This window comes from Delphinapterus leucas, chromosome 2 (genome assembly GCF_059928025.1).
Source record: "Delphinapterus leucas isolate spDelLeu-1000000601 "Yukka" chromosome 2, BTC_Dleu_Yukka2, whole genome shotgun sequence".
Classification (NCBI taxonomy): Eukaryota; Metazoa; Chordata; class Mammalia; order Artiodactyla; family Monodontidae; genus Delphinapterus; species Delphinapterus leucas.
Genome location: NC_143130.1, coordinates 155,910,856 through 155,933,146, shown reverse-complemented (window position 1 = coordinate 155,933,146; position 22,291 = coordinate 155,910,856). Strand labels below are relative to the sequence as shown.

General features: G+C 55.0%; 1 protein-coding gene across 1 annotated transcript; it reads left to right on the top strand.

The window, feature by feature from the left end:
* The first annotated feature begins 1,664 nt into the window (after nt 1-1,664).
* ZDHHC22 (zDHHC palmitoyltransferase 22) lies at nt 1,665-9,084 on the top strand. Its single transcript, XM_022576476.3, has 2 exons — nt 1,665-2,995; nt 8,570-9,084. The coding sequence occupies exons 1-2, from the start codon at nt 2,470-2,472 to the stop codon at nt 8,833-8,835; spliced, it is 792 nt and encodes a 263-aa protein (XP_022432184.1). The 5' UTR covers nt 1,665-2,469; the 3' UTR covers nt 8,836-9,084.
* The last annotated feature ends 13,207 nt before the right edge of the window (nt 9,085-22,291 follow it).

Genomic DNA, 22,291 nt, shown 5'->3' with positions numbered 1-22,291 from the left:
TCCGAGAATGGAGAGCAGCGGAGGGCTGTTAGCCACAGTGGGGAGGGAAGGAGCAGACGATGGTTAGAGCATCACATCAGGGTGGAATCCAGAGCTCCCAGCTGGAACCAGTGGCTGAAGTCAGGCGGGGAGCCCCAGCCCGCTCCAGAGGAGTGAGGGGAGGAAGGGGGGCAAGTCCCCGAGGCTGAGAGGGGTGGCCAGAGCACCGCCCCTAGGAGGGGAGGGAGGGGTGGCGGGCTGGGGGCGGGGGTGCCCAGCTGCCATCCCCGCCGTCTCCTGGCCCCCACTCGCCGGCGCCCCAGTGGGAGGACGGCAGCTGCCCGCTCCCTCCTCCCCACACCCCCGCTACCTGCCCAGTCCCCGAAGCGAAGCGTGAGGAGGCTGCGAGCCAGCGGGGCCGAGCCCACAACTTTGCAGCCTCGGGGAGGGCGAGAGCCGGCGTGCAGGGCTCCTCTTGTCCGCGACCAGAGCTTGGTGAGTTCATTTCCCCACTGCTCTGCGGCGGTGCGGCGGCGGCAGACGCGCGGGGGGCGGCTTCCCGGGCGTCCGGGAGGCGGTGGCCGAGAAGCCGGCGGCCGCCCGCGCTGCCTGCCTCGCTAGGGCTCCGGCTGTGCCGCCCGCCGCCGCGGGCGCGGCCGGCGCCAGTGCTAAACGGCCACCGGGCCGCCCCGGCGGTCTCCGATGTCCCTTCTCCCGCACAGGGCCGGGGCTGCAGTGCGGCCGCCCGCCGTGCGCCCCTCACTCTCCCAGCCCGTCCCTCGCCTTCCAGGCGCCGCCGCGCATCTGGAGGCTGCTCCCGCGGCCCCCCTGGCGACCAGCGTGGGGAAGACACTCGCTTCGCCGGATCCCGGGCCGCGGGCTCTCTAGGGTGGTCAGCGCCCCCGCAGCCCCCGGGAGCCCCCAGCGACCACCCCCTGGCGTGCCCTGCGCTGAGCCCCTGCGGCGGAGAGAGACCCGCGGTCCCCACGGCTGGCGCGAGTCTCCTGGGGCACTGGCACCTGCAAAGGGGACTCCAAGGTGATCAGTCACTCAGTGGGGACGGGACAGCCTGGACGGAGGCCTAGTGGCATTCACCCGTCCTGGGTGCAGCAGCCTTCCCAGAACTTTTCTCGCGCCTCGGGCCCGCCTGCTCCTTAGCCCCTGGAAAAGTTCTCGCGGGCGCCCGGAATCCTATTTTTCAGTGGCTTCCGAAGCCGGGCAGGAACCGGGGCTGTGGGGCGGGGTGGAATAAATTTGTGGTAGGGCTGCGCTCAGCGGCGGGGGTCGATCCCCTGGAAACCTGGCCAAGCATCCACGCCTGCGCCCAGGGAGAGCTTGTTGGCATCGAAGGGGTTTCAGCGCCATCGGGGTTGTTTGGGTTTCTCGCTCCAGGAGGGCGGGAGGAAAGCGCGGAGGGGGGGGCGATTTTAATTTCGTCGCCTCAAATGAAAACGCTCTTTGCCAAGAAATAGCTAGGGCAGCCAGCTTCGGAGAGATGGGCTGACCGGAAACGGCTGACACAGGTATTCCTGCTGCGCCCCCCATCCCACCCATCGCCTAAGTGCTTGTGGGAATGTATCTATTGTCATTGATTTTTTCTAAAAAGCCAGGTGGCAGCGGCTGCGTGTGTGTACACATAGATACACACAAACACAGATACCGAGGCACACACAGATTACACATACAAAATCACACACAAGGAGCACCCCCCGCACACACACACACACACACACACACACACACACACAGGCAAGCACACATACCCCCAAAGCTCTTTGCGTTATGGGTAAGGTCCCTGAGTATTGCCCAGTATGGGGGGGGCACGGAGAAAGGGGAGGTGAAACAGTACTTCCAGTAGGTCATTTCTATCTGCCCCCACCCCAGATCTTCTGCTTTCTCCTCCTAGGGGGTCTGAAGGAGGAATCCCAAACCTGGGCACGTCTCCACTGCCATAAAAAAGCAGAGCCCTAGGGGCTTCCCTGGTGGCGCAGTGGTTGAGAGTCCGCCTGCCAATGCAGGGGACGCCGGTTCGTGCCCCGGTGCGGGAGGATCCCACATGCCGCGGAGCGGCTGCGCCCGAGGCCGCGGCAGTGAGAGGCACGCGTACCGCCAAAAAAAAGGAAAAAGAAAAGAAAAAAGCAGAGCCCTAGGCAGCCCCCCCCTCGCCCGCCGCTCTTCCACCCCCAGCCACCTCCTACGGACTGAGAACAAGTCCCCACCTCGTCCTCCTTGTACCTGACCCCCGGGCCGTCAAGGCGCCGAGGTGCCTCAAAAACGGAGGAGGTGGGCACCAGAAGGTAGGGCTTGGCTCCCAGAGGCTGTCACGATCTCGGGGTCTCACGCCTGCTTGGTCACAGGTTAGGGAACCGAGGGACATGGATTTGCGTGGAGCAGGACGGACAGATAGCGCTGGGGAGAGCCCTAGGGAGCCCTCCGGACGCTGCAGTGAGTCTTCCTCTCCCCCTGAGCCCCTTAGGAATGTAATCGAGGATGCTGGCCCTGAGGCTGCTCAACGTGGTGGCCCCCGCCTACTTCCTGTGCATCTCCCTGGTGACCTTCGTGCTGCAGCTCTTCCTCTTCCTGCCTAGTATGCGTGAGGACCCCTCTGCCGCCCGGTTCTTCTCACCTGCGCTGCTCCACGGGGCATTCTTCCTGTTCCTCTCAACCAACGCCCTGGGTAATTACGTCCTGGTCATCCAGAACTCCCCAGACGACCTGGACGCCTGCCAGGGGACCGCAGCCAGGAGGGCCCTGTGCCCTCCGCCCAGCGCCCACTTCTGCCGAGTGTGCGCCAGAGTCACCCTGAGGCACGACCATCACTGTTTCTTCACCGGCAACTGCATCGGGAGCAGGAACATGCGCAACTTCATCCTGTTCTGCCTCTACACCTCCCTGGCCTGCCTCTACTCCATGGTGGCCGGCGTGGCCTACATCTCCGCAGTCCTTTCCATCTCCTTCGCCCACCCCCTGGCCTTCCTCACGCTCCTTCCCACCTCCATCAGCCAGTTCTTCTCCGGTGAGTGGGCCTTGGCAGGCAGGTTGGGCCCTATGCAAAGACCTTCTACCTCAACCCCAAGTTTGCCAGGTTTAGCAAATACAGGATGCCCAATTAAATTGTAATTTCAGATAAACAATGCATAACTATTTAATATAAGTATTTCCTGAATATTGCAGCGGACATACTTACACTAAAGTTTTTTAGTTATCTGTTTGAAATTCAGACTAACTGGGCAGGGCTTCCCTGGTGGCGCAGTGGTTGAGGGTCTGCCTGCCGATGCAGGGGACATGGGTTCGTGTCCCGGTCCGGGAAGATCCCACATGCCGCGGAGCGGCTGGGCCCGTGAGCCATGGCCACTGAGCCTGCGCGTCCGGAGCCTGTGTTCCGCAACGGGAGAGGCCACAACGGTGAGAGGCCCGCGTACCGCAAAAACAAAAACAAAAACAGACTAACTGGGCATGCTGTATGTCAGCTGGCAACCTCCCTCCCCACATCCATCCTCATTCATCTTCTCCTCGGTGCTCGCCACTGTCCATTTGCTCATAGAATTGTGGCAAACCAGGCAATACACCTGCCCTGTGCCAGGAGGGGCTGATTGCTGGCCATCCCTCCGTGCAGCCTGCGAGGTACCCCCATGCTATGTCCTTCCTCTGCCTGGACCCCAATCCTGCTCACACCTTCCTCCGAGGACTTTGCCCTCCAAAGGTCTTGCTGATCAACCACAGTAAGGTTGACCAGGGTGCCTGGCCAGTCCCAGCAGAAGGCTAACCCTCGCCCTCCTACCCACTATATTTGACCCCCCTCCAGGTTGTTCTCCAGTCTGCAGATGGCTCAGAGCAAGGAGCATTCTGGTTGGAGATGCAGCCATATTTAATGGCTCCATCTTCACACCACAGAGCCATGGGACTGGCGTGGGATCTGACCCTCCAGGAGGCTCTTACACTTGCAGGAGCCAGGCATGTAGACCTTCACACTGGGGCTCAGCTATGCCCCCTGGTGAGGACTGTGCTTTATATAGCATACCCCAAGGAGAGTGGGGTACCAGGCCCAGAGGGACCTGGTTCCTGGTGGCAGGAACCAGGCCTTGACACCGGTCAGGAAACACCCTACCTGGCCATGAAATTTGCCCCTACCTCATTTCCTTCACTCCACCTACCCCGGCCTTTGACTCTGACTGACTTGCCTCTTACAATTAGTAGCATGCACATATGGACACGTAGCTGTGCATGTGTGATGTCATCTCCATTTCTCATGAAGAAACTGAGGCTCAGATGGGGTTAAATGGCTTCCCAGGATCTTACTACTTCCAAGCAGCAGCCTCTGGCCTGCCTCCCAGGTCTTTAGACAATGCACAGCAGCAGAGGGAATACAGCATGTTTCATACCCCATTGACCTTTCAGGGACAAAAAAGACAGAGTGCAGCTTCTTCCACTGAGAACCCCAAATTGTCTTGACATGCCTGGGCTGGACATTCATAAAATTCGGCCCCACTCTGGGGGAAGCCATCGTTTTGGTCTTTGCTGAGGCCTCAGCCCTGTCCTCTGCAGGTGTAAAACTTTGTGCCATTTGGCAGTGGGAACACAGAGGCCCTGGAAGAAGGACCCAGCTATGAGGGTTGCCTTGAGGGCTGGTGGTTGAGCTGGACGCAGCACTCAGAGCTCTCCGACCTTCTGGATCCTGGCGCCAGCATAGGAGGCTGCTGGGACTGAAATAGCCGGGACGAGGGAGGGAAAGTGGGCGGGCTAGGCGGTAGAGTGTGAGCACAGGCAGGTGGAGAGATGAGGAGAGCCAGAGAGGCTATTTACACTTTCTTTTCCAAGTAGTTTCATCACATAAAAATGGATGCTTCCAAAGAGAGGATCTTGAAATGGTTTGATTTAAGCTGGGCTTGAGGCCTGTCCATATGTGCTAGGTTTGGGTGGGAGACAGGAAAGTAAAGAAGAGGAACCTCTTGCTTTGATCTGATGGGGAACAGAGCCAGTCAGTGCCTATCCTGGGGCCCAGATCCCTATTCTAGCAGAAAAATGAGTCCCACTATCTTTTACCTCCTCACCAGACCCACTAGGAAAAGGAGGACAAGATTTCTTTTTCTTTTTATTATTTGGCTGCATTGGGTCTCAGCTGCGGCACGCAGGATCTTCATTGTCGCGTGCGGGATCTTTTGTTGCGGTTCATGGGCTCTTCGCTGCGGCACGCGAGCTTCTCTCTAGTTGTGGTGCTCGGGCTCCAGGGTGCGCGGGCTCCGTAGTGGCGGTGCGGGGGCTCTCTAGTTGTCCCGCGGGCCCTAGAGTGCACGGGCTTAGTTGCCCCATGGCATGTGGGATCTTAGTTCCCCGACCAGGGATTAAACCCACATCCCCTGCACTGGAAGGCAGATTCCTAACCACTGGACCACCAGGGAAGTCCCGAGGCCATGATTTCTAATCTCCAACTCTCCCGTCTCACCCTCCTCCTTTGCTGGCCTTTCATCTTTCCCCTTGGCAGCCCTTCTCTCACCTGCCCTGACACACACCTCACCTGTTCAGCTTCTCCCTTCCTGTCCCTTCTCCCTCTCTTCTCAACCCAAATGGTTGAGGGCACTGCCCTCTCATCTGCTCCAGAGGCCAGGTGGACAGGAGGGTGTAAAAAGGGACAAGTCGTTTGCTAGATTGAGCTGTCCCCAACTGTGGTACTGCCCCTAAGGCAGATCTGCCACCAGAGCATGGGATGGCCATGTGTGGGCCCCGTGAGCCAGAAGTGTGTGTGGGGGGGTGTCTTCTGGTGGCTGTACCCACATGCCCTCCGTTGATGCCAGAGAAGAAGGAGACTGGCCAGTTAGATTTTAGAAGCTGTTCTTTCTTTTGGCTTCGTGGGACCAGTACAGGTTGTGTCACTTCTCTGAGCCTCATTCTTCTCATCTGGGAAATGGAGATGACACCATCTGACCTGTGTCATGGCATTTGGAAAAGTACGCCAGTGTGGTGGGTGCCAGAAAGTCCAGTAGAAGGGAAAAGGGGTTAATATTTGTTGAGCAAATATTATGTGCTAACCACTGTGCAGGTCTCATTTCATCCAATCCTCAGGACAAGTTTGTGAGGTAGGTATTATTATATCATTTTTAAAGACTCAGCAACCAAAGGCTTAACAAGGTTAAGTTGCTTTGAAAGCACACAGCTAGTATGAGTCCAACCCAAGCTTTGGACTCAGAGCTGCTAGCCTCCAGAGCCCACATTCTTCCCACAATACTGCCTCTCTGAAGTTGCTTCTTGATGAATGAGCCACTTTGGGAGGGAGAGAGCTTCTTATCCCAGGATGTATATTAAAGATGCTGGGTGATGATCTGTCAAAGGTGCTATAGGTGCTTGGTGGAAAGCCAGGGTGGAGTGATTGGGTGGTGTGACCCTTCAGGCCCATTAGGAATATTCTGTGATTTTCTAAAAGAAGCAGAACTATTATTAAATAGTTCAGAGGAGCTGAGGCAGCCAGGCTAGGCAGCTTCAAACACTTTGAGAGAAAGCATGTCCCCAGATTAGCCTTTTGTAGCTGCTGCAAGGGGCCGGGGAAAGGCCACAAGGTCTTTTCTTCATGCCTTGATTTAGCGCCAGAAAAAAGAGACTGTGGAAAACAGCTTCCATCAGCCCAGGCTTGTCCCTGAGGCTGAGGTGCAAGGCAGGCTTGCGCTCGACAGCTCTGATGTTTGCACATCCCAGCTTGAACGCCATCTTTGCCTGTAGCATTCCTGCACCCCAGAGGGCACCATGGTTCCAGGATCCTTCATCCTGCACATGGCTGCCTGAGCTAACCTGTGCTGACAAGGAAGAAGTAGGTCAGAGGCATGGCACAGCCCAAGGTGAGCCCTGTACCGTTGCTGCCCCCTGCCCCCCGTGCAAGCCAGCTGGACTGTTTTCCGTCCCCTGGGCAGCAGGACTTTATTTGTCCCCAAGTTTGCAAAGAGAAACCTGCTATCAAAGCTCCTAGGGCTGAGGGCAAGAGGGGGATGCTAATGAGCAAACCTGAATCATATCCACATCCTCCTGGCCACTGAGTCCACCATTGCTCAGATTGGAAAAGTGTTTTTTTTAATTTATTTATTTGGTTGCACTGGGTCTTAGTTGCGACAGACGGGCTCCTTAGTTGAGGCTCACAGCCTGCTTAATTGTGGCATGCGAACTCTTAGTTGTGGCATGCATATGGGATCTCGTTCCCTGACCAGGGATCGAACCTGGGCCCCCTGCATAGGAAGCGTGAAGTCTTAACCACTGTGCCACCAGGGAAGTCCCTGGAAAAGTTTTAAAAGCCCAGCCCTCAGGGGTCTGGGAATGGAAACGTGGGGAGATGAGAAGAGGCCCATGGGCACCACGGGAAGCTGGAGAAGGGAGGAATAGGGTTGAGATTTGCAGAGGTTGAATAGGTTGTAAGGTAGGGTCTCTGGCAGGTACCCGCATCTCACTGGAGGAAGTGATGGTGAGCTTGTCCTGCTGGAGAGAGGGGCTGAGGAGGGCTTTTGAGTTCTCTCCTGGGCCCACTTCCCTGGCTGCTGGGCAGGTCAAGGCTGCTAAAGTTGTAGCCCAGCCAGATCTCCAAGCCCTGGAAAGGAGAAGGAGAAAGCGTGATGGTCTTAAGAGTTAAGCTTGAGCCCCTTTTGGAGGTGGTCTCCTTATCTGTGAAGGATGCCCAGCAGGGAGTGCTGCGCTGAGTGTGAACCAGAATGCTGGCCACTGCGCACACAATTTCTCTGAATCGTGTAACCCTATGGAGTCATTGTTGTTATACCCATTTTACATTATGAGCAAACTGCAGCTCAGAGAAGTTAAGAAACTTGTGCAAGACCACAGAGCTGGGAGATTCAAACTTAGCACGGACCGGCCACCCCCACTCGGAGGAAGAGTGGGGCATCTCTTACTCAGGGATGTTTAAACCAGTCATGGAGAGTGCTGGTTTAGAGGGCTTTAGGGAAGGTCCAGCTCAAGGCAGGGACCTAGGCTGATGACCTTGGGGGCCTCTTCCAGCCTTAGCAAAGCTCTGACAGGATGGCTGTGGCTGAACGTCCCAGTGGCCATACTGTCCTCTTTTTAACATTGATGACTGAATTATCCTCTGCACTGCCTTGAAACTCGTGATTTATTCTTCTTGATGACTAGGCCCTGTTCTCCATCATGCTGTCACTTTCCCGAGTCCTCCCAGCCAGTGCTCACAGCTCCGAGGAGAAGGCACTGCAGTCTAGACAGCTGCCCAGGCACCAGCTCCCTCTCCAGGGTCCTCAGCTCACTCCTCTCTCCTCCTGAAAAACAACCCTTCTCCCTGTTTCTAGCCCCAAAAGAGAAGGCAGAGAGAGAGAGAGAGAGAGATGGTATCACTGACCCTGAGGAAATGCTAGCATCTAGGCACTGCCCATAGAAGCGTCTCCCGCGTCCCCAGTTCTCCTCTCTCGCCTCAGGAGCCATCAGCAGTAAGAAGAAGTCAGGACAACCTGTTCCTCTCCCTCGCTGCCGAGCTGAGATGTAGCTTCAATCTCATTAATCTCCCACCCTAGCGGAAAGCGCCTGCTTGGATGGCAGTTCGGGGCGTGGCCTGGGTGTAAAGCGATTCTGTTGTTTTCCCGCCCCCCTGCAGGCGCTGTCCTTGGTCCTGAAATGTTCGTCATCCTCATGCTCTACCTCTGGTTTGCCGTCGGCCTGGCCTGCGCTGGCTTCTGCTGCCGTCAGCTGCTGTTGGTCCTCCGGGGGCAGACCCGCCACCAGGTGCGGAAGGGGGTGGCAGTGAAGGCCCGGCCTTGGCGCAAGAACTTACAGGAGGTCTTCGGAAAGAGGTGGCTCCTGGGCCTACTGGTTCCCATGTTCAATGTTGGAAGTGAGAGCTCCAAGCAGCGGGACAAGTAGCAGGCACTCCCATCATTTCTCTGTGTGTGTGTGTTGACTCCTCGTGAACATAAGACCACAGCACCCTGTCTCCACCCATGGCCCACTACAACTTTGGGCTGGTAAGGCCCTAGCATCCACCCCTGGTCTGTAACATACAGAGAACAGCGTTGGCTGGTGGATCATGACAAGGAGGGAAAATGGCCACCGAGGCGTTGCTAGGTTCCCCATGAGCCAGCCTGGTGGCTGCTAACCGTTCAGAGCTTCTCTTTTGTTTCTTCTCCCTTGGGGTGCCTGCTTTTCCCCTCTGCCTGGTTCACCCACGCTCCACCAAGTCTCATGTCATCACTGCTATCTGCTAGAGCTTTTCCTCTCAGCCCCATGTCAGGAGTAGGGAGGGGATTCTTGCTGCTGGTATGAAGCTCCCCAGGACCTGGAGTCTGGCAAAAGGTTTAAAATTACCATGTGTGAGAGGCAGCCAAGTCAGCTCTGCCAGCTGCTAGTGAGGTTGGGAAAGGAGGGGTGTGTGTCCTCATCCCCTCTGTGGAATTGTGAACAATGGAAGGAAGAAAGAACTCAGCAGCTTGCTGCCCAGCCCTCAAGTTGCAAGGCCTTTCTCTGGGAGACAGCAGCCAATGGCCTGGGATTTCTAGCTGCTGTCCCCTGTCCACCCTGCCCCAGCTGGCTATCCAGTGCAATCCAGGACCTGGCTGGATGCTTCCTTTCCCTGGCACTCTTCCAGCCTCTGGGTCTTTGCTAGATGCTGGGAAGGCAAGGAAGAAGAGAGAAGGAAAGGGAGATACTGATAAATGAGAGTGGTATGTGATTGCACAACCATATAGAAGAGGGGGGCATGTGATCGTGTGTGTGTGTGTGTGTGTGTGTGTGTGTGTGTGAGAGAGAGAGAGAGAGAGAGAGAGAGAGAAGTGGTGAGGAATGTTGTTATGAAAATAGAGAAAGAATGGGAAGAGAGAGGGTCACACAGAGATTGGGCACTGGGATATTTGGGGACTGAGAATGAAAGGGGCAAATGGGTTCATTTCTGAAGGACATTCTAGCAGCTAAAGCTGTTCAGTGTTTGAATAGTTGCCTGGGAAGGTAATGAGTGCCTCACAACTGGAGGTATTCCGGAAGGGACTAGGCAGTCATCTGGCAGGCATGCTGTGGAAAGAATTTCTGCACAGGGTCAGGGAAAGGAAGATCCTTTCCCACCCCAAGATGCCAGTGTCTTCTTCATGATTGCCAGGTCCAGAGGCAAGAGCTGCAGAGATACCTGTGAATTATTTGCTTTCGTGGAGGATGGGGCGGGCATGGAGTAGTCTGAAAATCATGATGCAAACTTTCAGGACCCTACCCGACCACCAGGGAGATGGGACTACTAGGTATTAATGCTAGTTGAGGGGGTTGGCCTTTGAGGACAGGGAGATGGGGTAGTGTCAGGGGCAGGTCGGGGCAGTGGTGGGGAGAGCAAAGCTGGAAAATCATGTTCAGCTCTGAGGAGTGAGATCGGGAGAGTTGAGGCTCAGGAATGGGGAGACCGGAATATAGGGGTGCAATTGGGAGACCAGCCCTGACTAGCTCTGGATGAGGGCACTGCTCTGCATTCTGAGACCCAGAAGACCAGACTCCTGGGGCATATGAGGGAGTGGGGACAACACAAGCGCCCCCTCCTGACCGGGTCCCAAGGCCATTCTGCCATCCAGTCTGCTGGAGCCCACACTCTGCCATGTCCAGCTGGTGGCCACAGTGACCCCAACCGTTGCCACACGACACTGCACAGCACCTCGAGTTCTCGAGCAGAGCTTGGGAGGGCTTTATCTTGGTTCTGCCTTCATGGCCCCTAGAGAACTAATGTAGTAATGGTGCCACCTGCTCATAGTTCTCCCTCTTCTATTATTCATTCATTCATCCTACATGTATTTACTGAGCACCAACTATGTGCCAAGTCTCCACCAGGCACTGGTATACAGTGGTGAACAGGATGAAATCCCTGCCACCAGGAGCATCCTGTTGCTGCCCCCATGTCCCCACCCCCTGCAAAATAGTCACTCTGCCATCTTGCTGGGCAGCAGGATAGGTCACTTGGAGGGGAAGGATGTGGCGGAGAGGGTTGAAGGGGAGCCCAGGCTTCCTGGATGGAGGGGTCATTGGGGCCGGGGGGGGCATCCTCACCCTCAGTTCTGACCATATTGAATCAGTGGGAGTGGAAGGCGAGAAGGGAAAGGGCCTGGCTCACTCCTGACCCCAAAGCTCAGGCTTGGAAGCCAGCCCTGCCCTGCTCAGTCTCCTGGAGGCTCAGCAGTGTGAGGGAGCAAAAGGGATATGTGCAGGGAGTCATCTCCTGGCTGACTGGTCAGTGGGGGTGACAGTGGGGAGGTTGCCAGGTGTAGGACTTGAGAAATATTTGTACACATGGCCCTACACTGTCGATGAAGAACATCAATAAAATATGTGGTTTTAAATTGGACTTGTTGTGATAGTTTTGGCACTGTGGTTGGTAGCAGGGCTGGCAAGGCTGGAGTACACCGACACGGTCATACTAGCTGCTAAAATATTTAAGGTAAGTATTAAAAATGCTTCCGTTCCAGTAGGTAAATAACCAGTGTCCAGACTCCCTGAGTAATCCGCCCCTGCTGCCCAGACACTGTTGCTCCTTCCCTGGGATCCCGGGCTCACCTCGAATCCAGCGATGAAAAGGGCAGCGCTTGGCAGCTGCGCAGGGCCCCCAGGATCCTGCTCCAGCCCTTCAGCCAGTGTCCACTGTGAGTGGTCAGGATTGTGCCATGTGGTTGGTAAAAGTGCGGGTATCAACCCTGGCTGGTAGCAGGTCTGCGTGCTGGGACCTGTGGACCCACAGGCACCAGGGATGGAATGTCCCACCTGGGAACTTGCCTCCGCCTCCCTCTCGCAATCCCCCTCTCCCACTCCTTCCCATCACAGTTGGGGAGTGAATGAAGAGGGGAGTCTGCCTGGTCCTCCATCTCAGCCAGAGCTGACCACCACCGAGGATCAGGCAGGGCCCCCTCCTCTTGGCACCTATAATACGTGGACACCTTGGCAGCTGGGAGGGTGTTGAGCCCTGCAGGGAGGGAGTGGTCCCTGAGCAGGGGAATGGGCATAGCCTCTGATGCATCCAAAGATGTGCAGGCCTGGACTGATGGAAGACACAGCTGCAAAGTGCTCATTCTACTTGGGCTGTTGAAGAACCTTCAGCCAAGGTCAGTGTTGTATATGGGTCGGCATTCCCTGAACACACACCAAGGGGCAACCAGCAAGGCAGTCCCGAGATATGCTGGAGCCAGCGGGAAGGGATGAATGGAGCTGCAGCTAACCCTCAGCACATTCTAGAGTGTGAGCTATCCATACTCCACAGGGCAGACACACCTGCCTTGTTCACACTGTACCCTGGATGCCTGGCAGGGACCAGGCACGTAGTAGGTGCTCAATGATTGCACAGATCCGTGCTCATTCACTCACCGCGTACCTCTTCTTCCCCTGATGTGCCCAGCACTGGGCAGTGCACACAGTGGGGCTGGAAGACAAATGAGACAGCTCTGTTCTCCAGGGGTTCACATCCTGGGAGAGGTTCCTGGGAGTGCTCAAAGGACGAAGAGAGCACATCCAGAGGTAGGGAGCAAGGAGCTTCCATTTGGGCAGAGCCTGGAAGGAGGGATGAGATCTCTGCAGGTGGAGAGGGATGGAGAGGGCTGTCCAGGTGGAGGGAACAGGCCTGGAGCCTTGGAATGATCATGGAACAGTTAGGATAGGGGACATCACAGTGAGGCAGAGGGAGTTAAGGCTAAGAGTTGGGACCTCAGCAGAGGGGCCTTGAATGCCAAGCTAAGAGATCTGGAATAAATTTGACCGGTAATAGGGAACCATTGAAGGTTTTGAGCAAGGGAATTACCTGATTAGAGCTAGAGTTCAGAAAATGGAGCCTTGGCAGGTAGATGGGAAGTGGGAGGGACCAGATAAGAGGCATTTGCTATGATCTGCGTGTGATGTAACCAGGGTCTAGGGGGGAATAGTGGCTGTAGGCTGGTAAGGAAGGGAAGATATCAGAGGCACTTCACAGACATGGAGCTTGACTGGAGGGGCACTGGTGAAAGGATCCAAGGTGATCCTGAAGGTTGAGGTGGGGTGATCAGTGTGACCTCAAAGGACAGGCCATCAGGAGCACTGGAATTGGGAGGAGAGCATGACCCTGGGCAGGGTTCAGGGCCCCTGAAGCGCTCGCCACTGTCATTGGCCCATTGGTTGGCAGTTGATGGTGTCACTCTTAATAACCACTCTGCAACCCTGAGTGGAGGAAGGGGTTCAGAGCTTTTTTACGCACAAGTCTCTGGCTCCCAAAGCCGGGGGGTGGGGAACCATCTGCCTGTGGCAATAGAGGTCATAGGTCCTCTGGTCTCCACACCCAGTGGCAGACACAGGGAGATACTGGGCTCCCCAGCGCTCGGGAACCAAAGGAGCTTTGGGGAAACGATGTACTTGAGGAGTCCTAAACCACATCCCCCTCCACTATAATGAGGAGCTCAGTCCTTCGGTCCTGGCAGCCATCTTTCAGCCAGTCTCCTCCACTAAGAGCATGGTTGTCCCTGTCACTCCATGTATTTGGTCCCCCCAGTGCCCTGGCTCCTCTCTGTACCCTGTGTCCTCCAACTGGCCTCATTGTTCCCCCTCACGTCCCTCCTGCCCTGCTTCTGGGCATGCACTCAGGGATGCTTGGGAAGCACCCCCTCCTGCTGGGGAGAAAAGGGGGTGATGGGCAGACAGCAAGGATGCCTGACTCCTGTCTTATCCCAGGTGCCTTAGAGATGAGGCAGAACCTTGGACCTGCTTAGCAGCCAGGCGAGCCTGCTGGTGGGGCAGGCGGTGTCTGGGGTAGCTCAGCTGCTCTTGGTGTTGGCCTCTGCCTCTGCCCTATTCCTCTCTCTCTGGGTCGTGCTGGCCCAGCTTCTCCATTCATGCCTCAAACATTCATTGATGCTGACTCGATGCCAGGCATGGTGCCAAAAACCAGGAAGGCAAAGATGAATGAGACCCATTGCCTGACCTGGGGGAGCTCACAGGGAAGAGGACCAATCACAGACGGTCCTGTGGTATGACAGCGCTGATGGAAGGAGGAGGACAGGGTGCTAGGGAAGCCTGGAGGAGAGCACTCACTCAGCCGTGGGTAGGCTGGAAGACTTCCCAGAGGAGGTGACATCTGGGTCACAGAGGATGAATAGGAGTTGGCTAGGCAGAAAAGCAAGGCTGTGGGTGGAAGTGGGGATGGGAAGGACTATCCAGGGGCAGGGATGCCAGCTGATTTCTGGGAATTTCAAGTCTCCATTTAGGAGTGATAGGAGCATGAGTATGCAACCACAGTCAGAGAAGATTTTAGTCCTGAGGGCATGCTCCGCCTGTCTCCTCCCTCTGATCACTTCTTACAAACCCTTGGCTCATCCTAGGTCAAGGGTGTCCTGCTTGGGTGCATCAGGCACAAACTGATGTCTAGATCAGCAGGGTCCTCCAGGTTGGAGACCAAAGGCAGGGGGTCATGTTTATTGCCCAGAGTTTCAGCCTGAAGCTGCTGGAAAACTCAGTTGGGACCATCGGAGATCCCTGGACCTCACCCTGGGCCCAAAGAGGGGCCTCTGGGAGCTCCCCATCACTCTTTCCTTCCCACCCAGACTCAGCAAATGGGGTTGGAAGGAAACTGTTTCTGCCAAGATGGCCTCCAGGAGCTAGAGTAGAATTGAAAAGCTGAAAACCCTGAAATGTAGGGATGACCTGCGTGATGTACAATCTCCTGAGTTGACTGGCAAGGTCCACATCCCCCTTGTGGCCCTCTGCCCCCTCGTGGGTGACCCCACACCCCACAACTACATGCCTCTTCCATCAGCCTAGGCCTCTCCCAGCCCCACTACATCCCACAGGGCCTCTCCTCAACTAGTCCAGCCCTGGGGGAATCTTCCCCTACCCCTGGCAGCTCTAACTTCCTCCCTCCTTGTGGATTTCGTCTCCCAACTCTACTGTGAACCTTAGAGGGCGGGAATGGAGACGATGAAGTGCCCTGGTTTCCCCCATTCCTAGTGTAGAGTGCAGTCCACTGACGCTACTGTCGCAGTAATTCTACCGTGGGTGAGAATGACCAGCACTTACTGAACATCCTCTGCATGGCAGGCCCTTGTCGTACACACACTTGACCTGCACTATTTATTCCTCACAGCAACCCCTTGAGGTATGATTTATTACTACCCCTATTTTCCAGATAAAGAAACTGAGGCCCAGAGAGGTTATATAACTTGTCCAAAGCCTTGTTGCAGAGCTGGGATTCAAACCCAGGCTGCCTGCTCCTGACTTTATCCTTTTAACCCAGACACCAGATTGTCTTTCTACGTGGACTGTTGTAGACATCCAATAAATTCCCTGCTGAAAAGTAACAAGGAGTCACATTTTTATTCATCAATTCATTGACTGACTGATTCAGCCAACACATTTATTGAGCACCTACTATGTGACAGGCCCTGGTGGGAACAGAGAGAGGAACAAGGCTCAGCCTCTCTCTTCACAGAGCAGACAGTCAGCGGCTTAAGGTGACTGTGCAGGTGAAAACAGGCTGATTTCAGGAACTATGGGGTGTATCTGGTTCCTCCCAGACTGACGATGATGGCGAGTTGCCCTGGATGAAGCAGCTTCTACCAGAGGCTGACTGTGCGGGTCTGAGGACAGTCCAGGCTGGGGGCCATCCTCTAGGGCTCAGGGACAATGCCTAGCCAGGGGGAAAGGCCTCAGTTATTTCCAGGCAGTTACTCCCAGGCAGTATCAGGGCACCTGCAGGTGGGGACCAGACACTGCCAGAAGGCTGAGCGCAGCCGGGCACCTCTCACACCCTCTCCCACAGAGACCAGAGCAGGGGAGGCACCAAAGACCCTAAGATGGCGTGGGCCCTGAGGAGGAAGAGACACAGCCGCCAAAGCTCATCTACAACCTATGCGAAAAGAGAAGCCTCCGGAGGGGCCAAAGGGATAGCTGGAGAAGCGAGATCACATGTTAACGCCCTCCCCACTGAAGGCAGCCTTAGCCAGAAGATAGCAGGCAGGGAGCAGGGCACTGACCTGAAACTCTGAGCCGAGAGCAGCTGAGAGCCAGCGTTGGGAGGCTTCCAGAGGGGAGGCAGTCCTGTGTGTGGGCTCCTTCCCAGAGTCCCTGTCCCCAAATGCCCCCTTCTGGCCTCCTTGTGATGCCTGAAATCCCCACCACCAGTATCTCCTTAAAGACAGCACACACACCCCCAGGCACAACGCCTCCTTTCAAATTCTGGGATCCGCTGGAGCTGCCTTCTTTTTCTGCCTGATAGAGAGCTGAGGGTTGGGCCACATGCGGTCTGAATGGGGAATTGTAGATAGAGAGGAGGGGAGAGTGGCGTCCAAGACATGGGGAGATCTGAGGGGAAGGGGGGCCCTGCATGAGCGGTGGGAGGGGTGCCAGCCTGGGAACCTTCTCCACAGCATGGGCAGAACTAGGCCTTGGATGGGCAGGCATGGGGGTGGGGCTCACATGTCCCCTAAGCAGTAAGTGGCATCTTGGAAAGATCACCACACGGTGAGTCCAAAGTGCCCAGTGGTTCCGGTCACTGCCATCCTCGGACATCGGACTCACTCTTTTCTTTTTTATAGTTAAATATGCAATATTAATTTTTTACTGAAGTATAGTTGATTTACAATGTTTCAGGTGTACAGCAAAATGATTCAGTTGTACATATATACGTACATAGATATATAGGTACATCTATGTATCTATAGATAGATATTCTTTTTCAGATTCTTTCCCATTATAGCTTATTACAAGATATTGATCCCTGTGCTATACAGTAGGTCCTCGTTGTTTATCTATTTTATATAGAGTAGTATGTATCTGTTAATCCCAAATTCCTAATTTATCCATCTCCTCTACTTTCCACTTTGGTAATGATTAGTTTTTCTATGTCCTTGAGTCTGTTTCTGTTTTGTAAATAAGTTCATTTGTATCATTTTTTTAAGATTCCACGTATAAGTGATATCATAGGATATTTGTCTTTCTCTGTCTGACTTACTTCGCTCAGTATGATAAACTCTAGGTCCATCTATGTTGCTGCAAATGGCATTATTTCCTTCTTTTTTATGGCTGAGTACTATTCCATAGCATATATGTGCCACATCTTCTTTATCTGTTCATCTGTCGATGGACACTTAGGTTGCTTCCACGTCTTGGCTATTGTAAATAGTGCTGCTATGAACACTGGGGTGAATGTATGTTTCTGAATTAGAGTTTTCACCGTTTCCAGATTATATGCCTAGGAGTGGAATTGCTTAAACTTTAGTTTTTTCAGGGACTTCCATACTGTTATTGGCTGCACCAATTTCCATTCCTACCAACAGTGTAGGAGGCTTCCCTTTTCTCCACACCCTCTTTGGGCTCACTCTTAGACTTATCAAGAAGTGGACATTCTCGGCCCTCAGTGGGGCGCACTGAATGAACCCCCCCCAAAGGGGCAAGCACAGCTCTCCCTTGCCGCAGACTCCACCCCTCCCCACTGTGCAACACACAGGGCCCCTGGAGCCTTCTGAGGTCGTGACCCCTGAGAGGCTAAGCTTCAGGAGAGCTGGGTTCTAGTCCCGTCTGTGCCTTAGATAAGCTGTGAGACCTTCCACAAGCCACTGGGCTCAGTGTGGCAAACCTCTGCCTAGCGTGTTGTGCACTGGACGGTGGGGGGAAAGGCAGGAAGAGTGCTTAGGGGAAAAAGCAGTGAGGAGTGCGATTTCAGAGGTGGGAAGAAAGGGGAGGTGAAATGCAATGAACTGGATTTTGATGGATTCCAAGCCAGCAGAGGTCAGCAGCAGCAGGAAAAGGGCTGTTCCTGCTTTTAATCAGACTTGTAAGCACTGCTCACATGGTCCAGGTGGAAAGAGCCCTGAGAGACCCGAGGAGGGAGCCGAGCAGGCGGCCAGTAGAGCGAGCAGCGAGGACCATCCACCTGAGCGCGCCTGGCTCCCTCGCACGTGCTGGATAATTAATAAACAGAGGAGCAGGGGAGGGGGACGACGGCTCGCCGGAGAAAGGATTTAATTAGCAACGCCTTCAGGAGAGAAAATTAACTTACAGGAAACAGTGGTGGGACTCCGAGGAACACGAAACCCCTAAACCGATTCCGCGGACCCGACCCCTGCGCGGGCCCGGGCCGCAATTCCACAGCCGGGACCCCACCCCGTGGGACCAGGGCCGCGTGGGGCGGGGTCTCAGCCGGCTTGGCTGCGCTTCCCCGTCGCCCTTGGCATGCCTGGGACTCGCCAGGGCCCGCTGCTGTGGCTCGGCTCCGCCGTAAGGGGGCGCCCGCGCTCCGCAGGCCAAGGTGGGGCGCAGGAGAGGACCTCGGGCTAATCAAGCCCGGGTCTGGAGGGGCTGCTCTGTGTCTTGCCTCGAGGAACCACAAAGAGCTTCAACGGGCCAAGGGCGAGACCTAGGCCCAGACTCATGCTGCTTCTAGTGGTCTGATTCATCTACTCGTCAGAAAAGTGGGAAAAACCAGCCTGATCCAGAGAAATGACGCCAGGCAGTGCGAGGACAGGGCAGCCTTGTCCACACCCCGGCTCCTCCCCCGTGCATCACCTCCTGGGAGGTTCTTGGCGTTCACGACCTCGCTCTCATCCCTGCCACCTCTCCGCAGGCACCACTGTGGCCTGGTGTCCCTCTACCCCACTCCTCCTCCTCCCCACAACATGGTAGTATTTTACTAGTATAAACAATAGCAACCATTCTTGAACTCACGCTAGATCCAAGCCTTCTGGTGAGTACTTGGCCTAGGGGAAATCACTGAATCATGACCACAGCCCAGATCTGCAGAAGAGGAAACTGGAGCTCAGAGAGGCCAAGGAAGTCACCCATGAACACACAGCTGTTAAGTGATAACGCAGACATCATACCCCATTGGTCTCTAAGCACTAGTCCAGCAGGGGAGCACCCTTCTTGATCCCCAGTCCCTAGTACGGAGCTTCTCTCATATTAGGCACTCAGTAAGGATTTGTTGAACGAATGGCCGGTGTCTCCTTGTTTGTCAGAGGGTGCACTAACGGCTGAGAGGCTGAGATGAGATAGCATGTGTGAGTACCCGGCACCGCACTTGGACCACTGTGAGCGTCTAGTAAAAGCTGGTGCCAGTGCTTGACAGGGTGCAGGAATCACCCGGGAACCTGGTAAAAATGCAGATTCACAATCAGCTAGTCCTCTGATTCTGCATTTCTAACAAGCTCCAGGGGATGGCGATGCTACCGATCACACTGCACAGTGCAGGGCTAGTCCCTTCTCCTCGGCCTCAGCCCTAAACCCAAGCCCACGAAGGGGAGCCACTGCAGGAGTTCCCAGTTTTGTCTGTACATTCGCAGTCCTCTGAGGAGCTTTCATTACTGATGGGGATAGGGAAGGGGAGGTCCTACCTCCCAGAGAATCTGACAGGATCGGTCCGGGGTGTGGCCTTGGGCATCGGGATTTTCAAGGGCTTCCACTATGCAGCCAAGGCTAGACCCGCTGCCCTGGAGGTGCCTGCAGAGGGCAGTAACGTGAGCAAGAGGGTCTGAAGAAGTTCACCCCGTACAGGTGTGAGGACAGACTATGCCGGGACTGGAGGCTAAGTCATCAGCTAGGAGTCTGGGCCACGTGTGAGATTAGGATCCTGGCTAGGGTGGGGCCTGCAATCAACACGGATTCCTCAATAGCTCCCCACCCCCTGGCTGTATAGGCCTAAAGAGGGGTGAGGCCTAGGGCAGGCTGGGAGAGCGTGCTTGCCAAGTGTGTGTGCTAAGGAGGGCCTCTGTTTTCGGTGCAGCCGGGGGTGGGAGGCCGGCAGGGAGCTGGGCTGATTGGCTGCTCACTGCCCGTTCAGGACTACGTGAAAGGCTGACCCTGGACGGAGGCCAGCTCAGCTGGCTCCATCCTACCCCCTCGAGCTTCGAACTTCGTGCTTTACCTGCAGCAACGATCGTATGATTACTGCTTCTTGAGCACCCCCTCCCCCTCCCCACGTGGAGCCACTGCAGCAGACACTTTACACCTTCCAGCACAGTAACTCTTTAGAGGAGACAGTAATCTAACAAACTTGGAGAGGAGGCCCAGGAAGGGTATGTTACTTGCCAGGATCACACAGAAACCGGATCCAGATCCAAAGTTGTATTTCCATCTCACCATGATGCCTCTACTCAGACTCTTTCCTTTGGCTAAAACGCTGTTCCCCTTTCTCTCAGCTTATCTAAACTCCACCCAACGCCAAGGCTGAGCTCAAAGCTCGACTCGCCTTGTGTTCGTTTCGAGACCTTGGAGAGCTCCCATGACTCTGGTCTGTAGTTGACCTTGGGCACCAGCCACACTACCTAGCCGTTGCTACTCTCCCCGTGAGTCACATCTCCTGGCTCAGCTGTGAGGGCCCCAAGGCGGGAGACCACGTGTGTCTTTCTGTAGGACTTGGGTCTCAGGAACTGGTTGGTGCTGCCAGGGCTGGGCCTCAGGTGAGGCAAGCGAGGTGCCTACGGTACAAAATTTAAGGAGGTGCCCAGGCTTGCTTGGGGTCTTGTGAATGCTTCTGCCGGCAGCAGCTGGGGGGAGGCTGAGGAAAGCAGACGCAGTTCTCTTGTGGGTGAGCCCAGAAGTCCGAAGGTGTCACCAAACAGGATAATCCACTCTCTAGAACTCTCTCCTAGTGTGCTGGGCGTTGGAGTGAACTTACCAACTAATTAATATACTGCGCCTCTATCAACACTTCTGTTCTCAGCTAGTAGTTTAACATGAAGGACTCTTGCCCTAAATCAAAGGATGCTAAAGCCAAAAGTTATCAAAACATTAATCTTTGAAATAAAAGTAGAAGTGAGTAGGCCATATCACCTTGCCCAGGCTCACACACAGAACTCTGGATGTACAAGACCTGGTGAGACCCAAACCATCAAAGGGAAGACTGACTAACTGACGGTCATTGCTACCCTCCCACTAGAACAGAAGCAAGAAACATGTCTGTTTCATTCACCATTTCATACCCTACAACTAGGTCAGCACCTGGGACATAAATGTATTGACAATTTTATGTATTTGTTACTCCGAAGTTAACAATGGTAATGTCCTGGTCAGGTAAGCTTCAGGAAACATTAAAGCTTTCAGCAGTGGAAATGATCAGGGTTTGAGAGTTAATACAAATCTTACGGGGGTAGGGGGAGTGAAAAATCTGAGTAGTGACGACCACGTTTGAGGATTTTTAAAGGTCCCCAAAGTGGGACCTACCATGGGGCTGACCTGTGCTGTCAGATGCCTGCTCACCTCTGAGTCTGTGGGTCCCAGAATGCTTGTTTCCCTCAATTAAAAAATCAGTGCAACAGATGGGCTTCCCTGGTGGCACAGTGGTTAAGAATCTGCCTGCCAGGGGCTCCCCTGGTGGTGCAGTGGTTGAGAATCCGCCTGCCAATGCACGGGACATGCGTTCAATCCCTGGTCCAGGAGGATCCCACATGCCGCGGAGCAACTAAGCCCGTGCGCCACAACTACTGAGCCCGCGTGCCACAACTACTGAAGCCCGCACGCCTAGGGCCCGTGCTCTGCAACAAGGGAAGCCACCGCAATGAGAAGCCCACACACTGCAACGAAGAGTAGCCCCCGCTCACCGCAGCTAGAGAAAGCCCGAGCGCAGCAACGAAGACCCAACATGGCCAAAAATAAATAAATTAAATAAATAAATTAAAAAAAAAAAAAAAAAGAATCTGCCTGCCAATGCAGGGGACACGGGTTCGTGCCCTGGTCGGGGAAGATCCCACATGCCGTGGAGCGGCTGGGCCCGTGAGCCATGGCCGCTGAGCCTGCGCGTCCGGAGCCTGTGCTCCGCAACGGGAGAGGCCACAACAGTGAGGGGCCCGCGTACTGAAAAACAAAAAAATCAGTGCAACAGAGACATTTACAGCTGGGTACATGCTCTCCCACGTTTCCCTATGCCCTGCAGTTGGCGGGGCCAGGAGGCCAGTCCTGTGACTGCGGCCGGACCTGTCAAGTACAACTGGCAACTCTGGTAAGTGACTAGCTAGGGGCTTTGCAGAGTAACTGAGCCTGGAAAATGCTTCAAGAATGCAAGCAGCATAAACTTCCAAATACATCTTGACTAGACAAGCATCGGCTTGAGGCTTTAAAAAAAGGCTTTCACCTTAAAGTTACCCCAGCGCCTCTGGCCTGCTGGATCTCCGGGACCATCAGTGAAAGCACGCTCTCTAAACCAGGCCTGGGACTGCCCCGTCAGCTGCGGGCATCCCGGGCTGTTGGTTTTGGTGGCTCACTGCCCTTCCTCCGTGTGTCTTGCTTAAGTGAACACACACCTGCATTTCCCGAGCGGCCCAGTGACAGGCGAGAAGCCTTGCTGAAGAACAGAGGGGGGTCAGAATTAATCATTCTCTAGGGGGACCACCTGACCTCCAGAACCAGACTTTCCTGC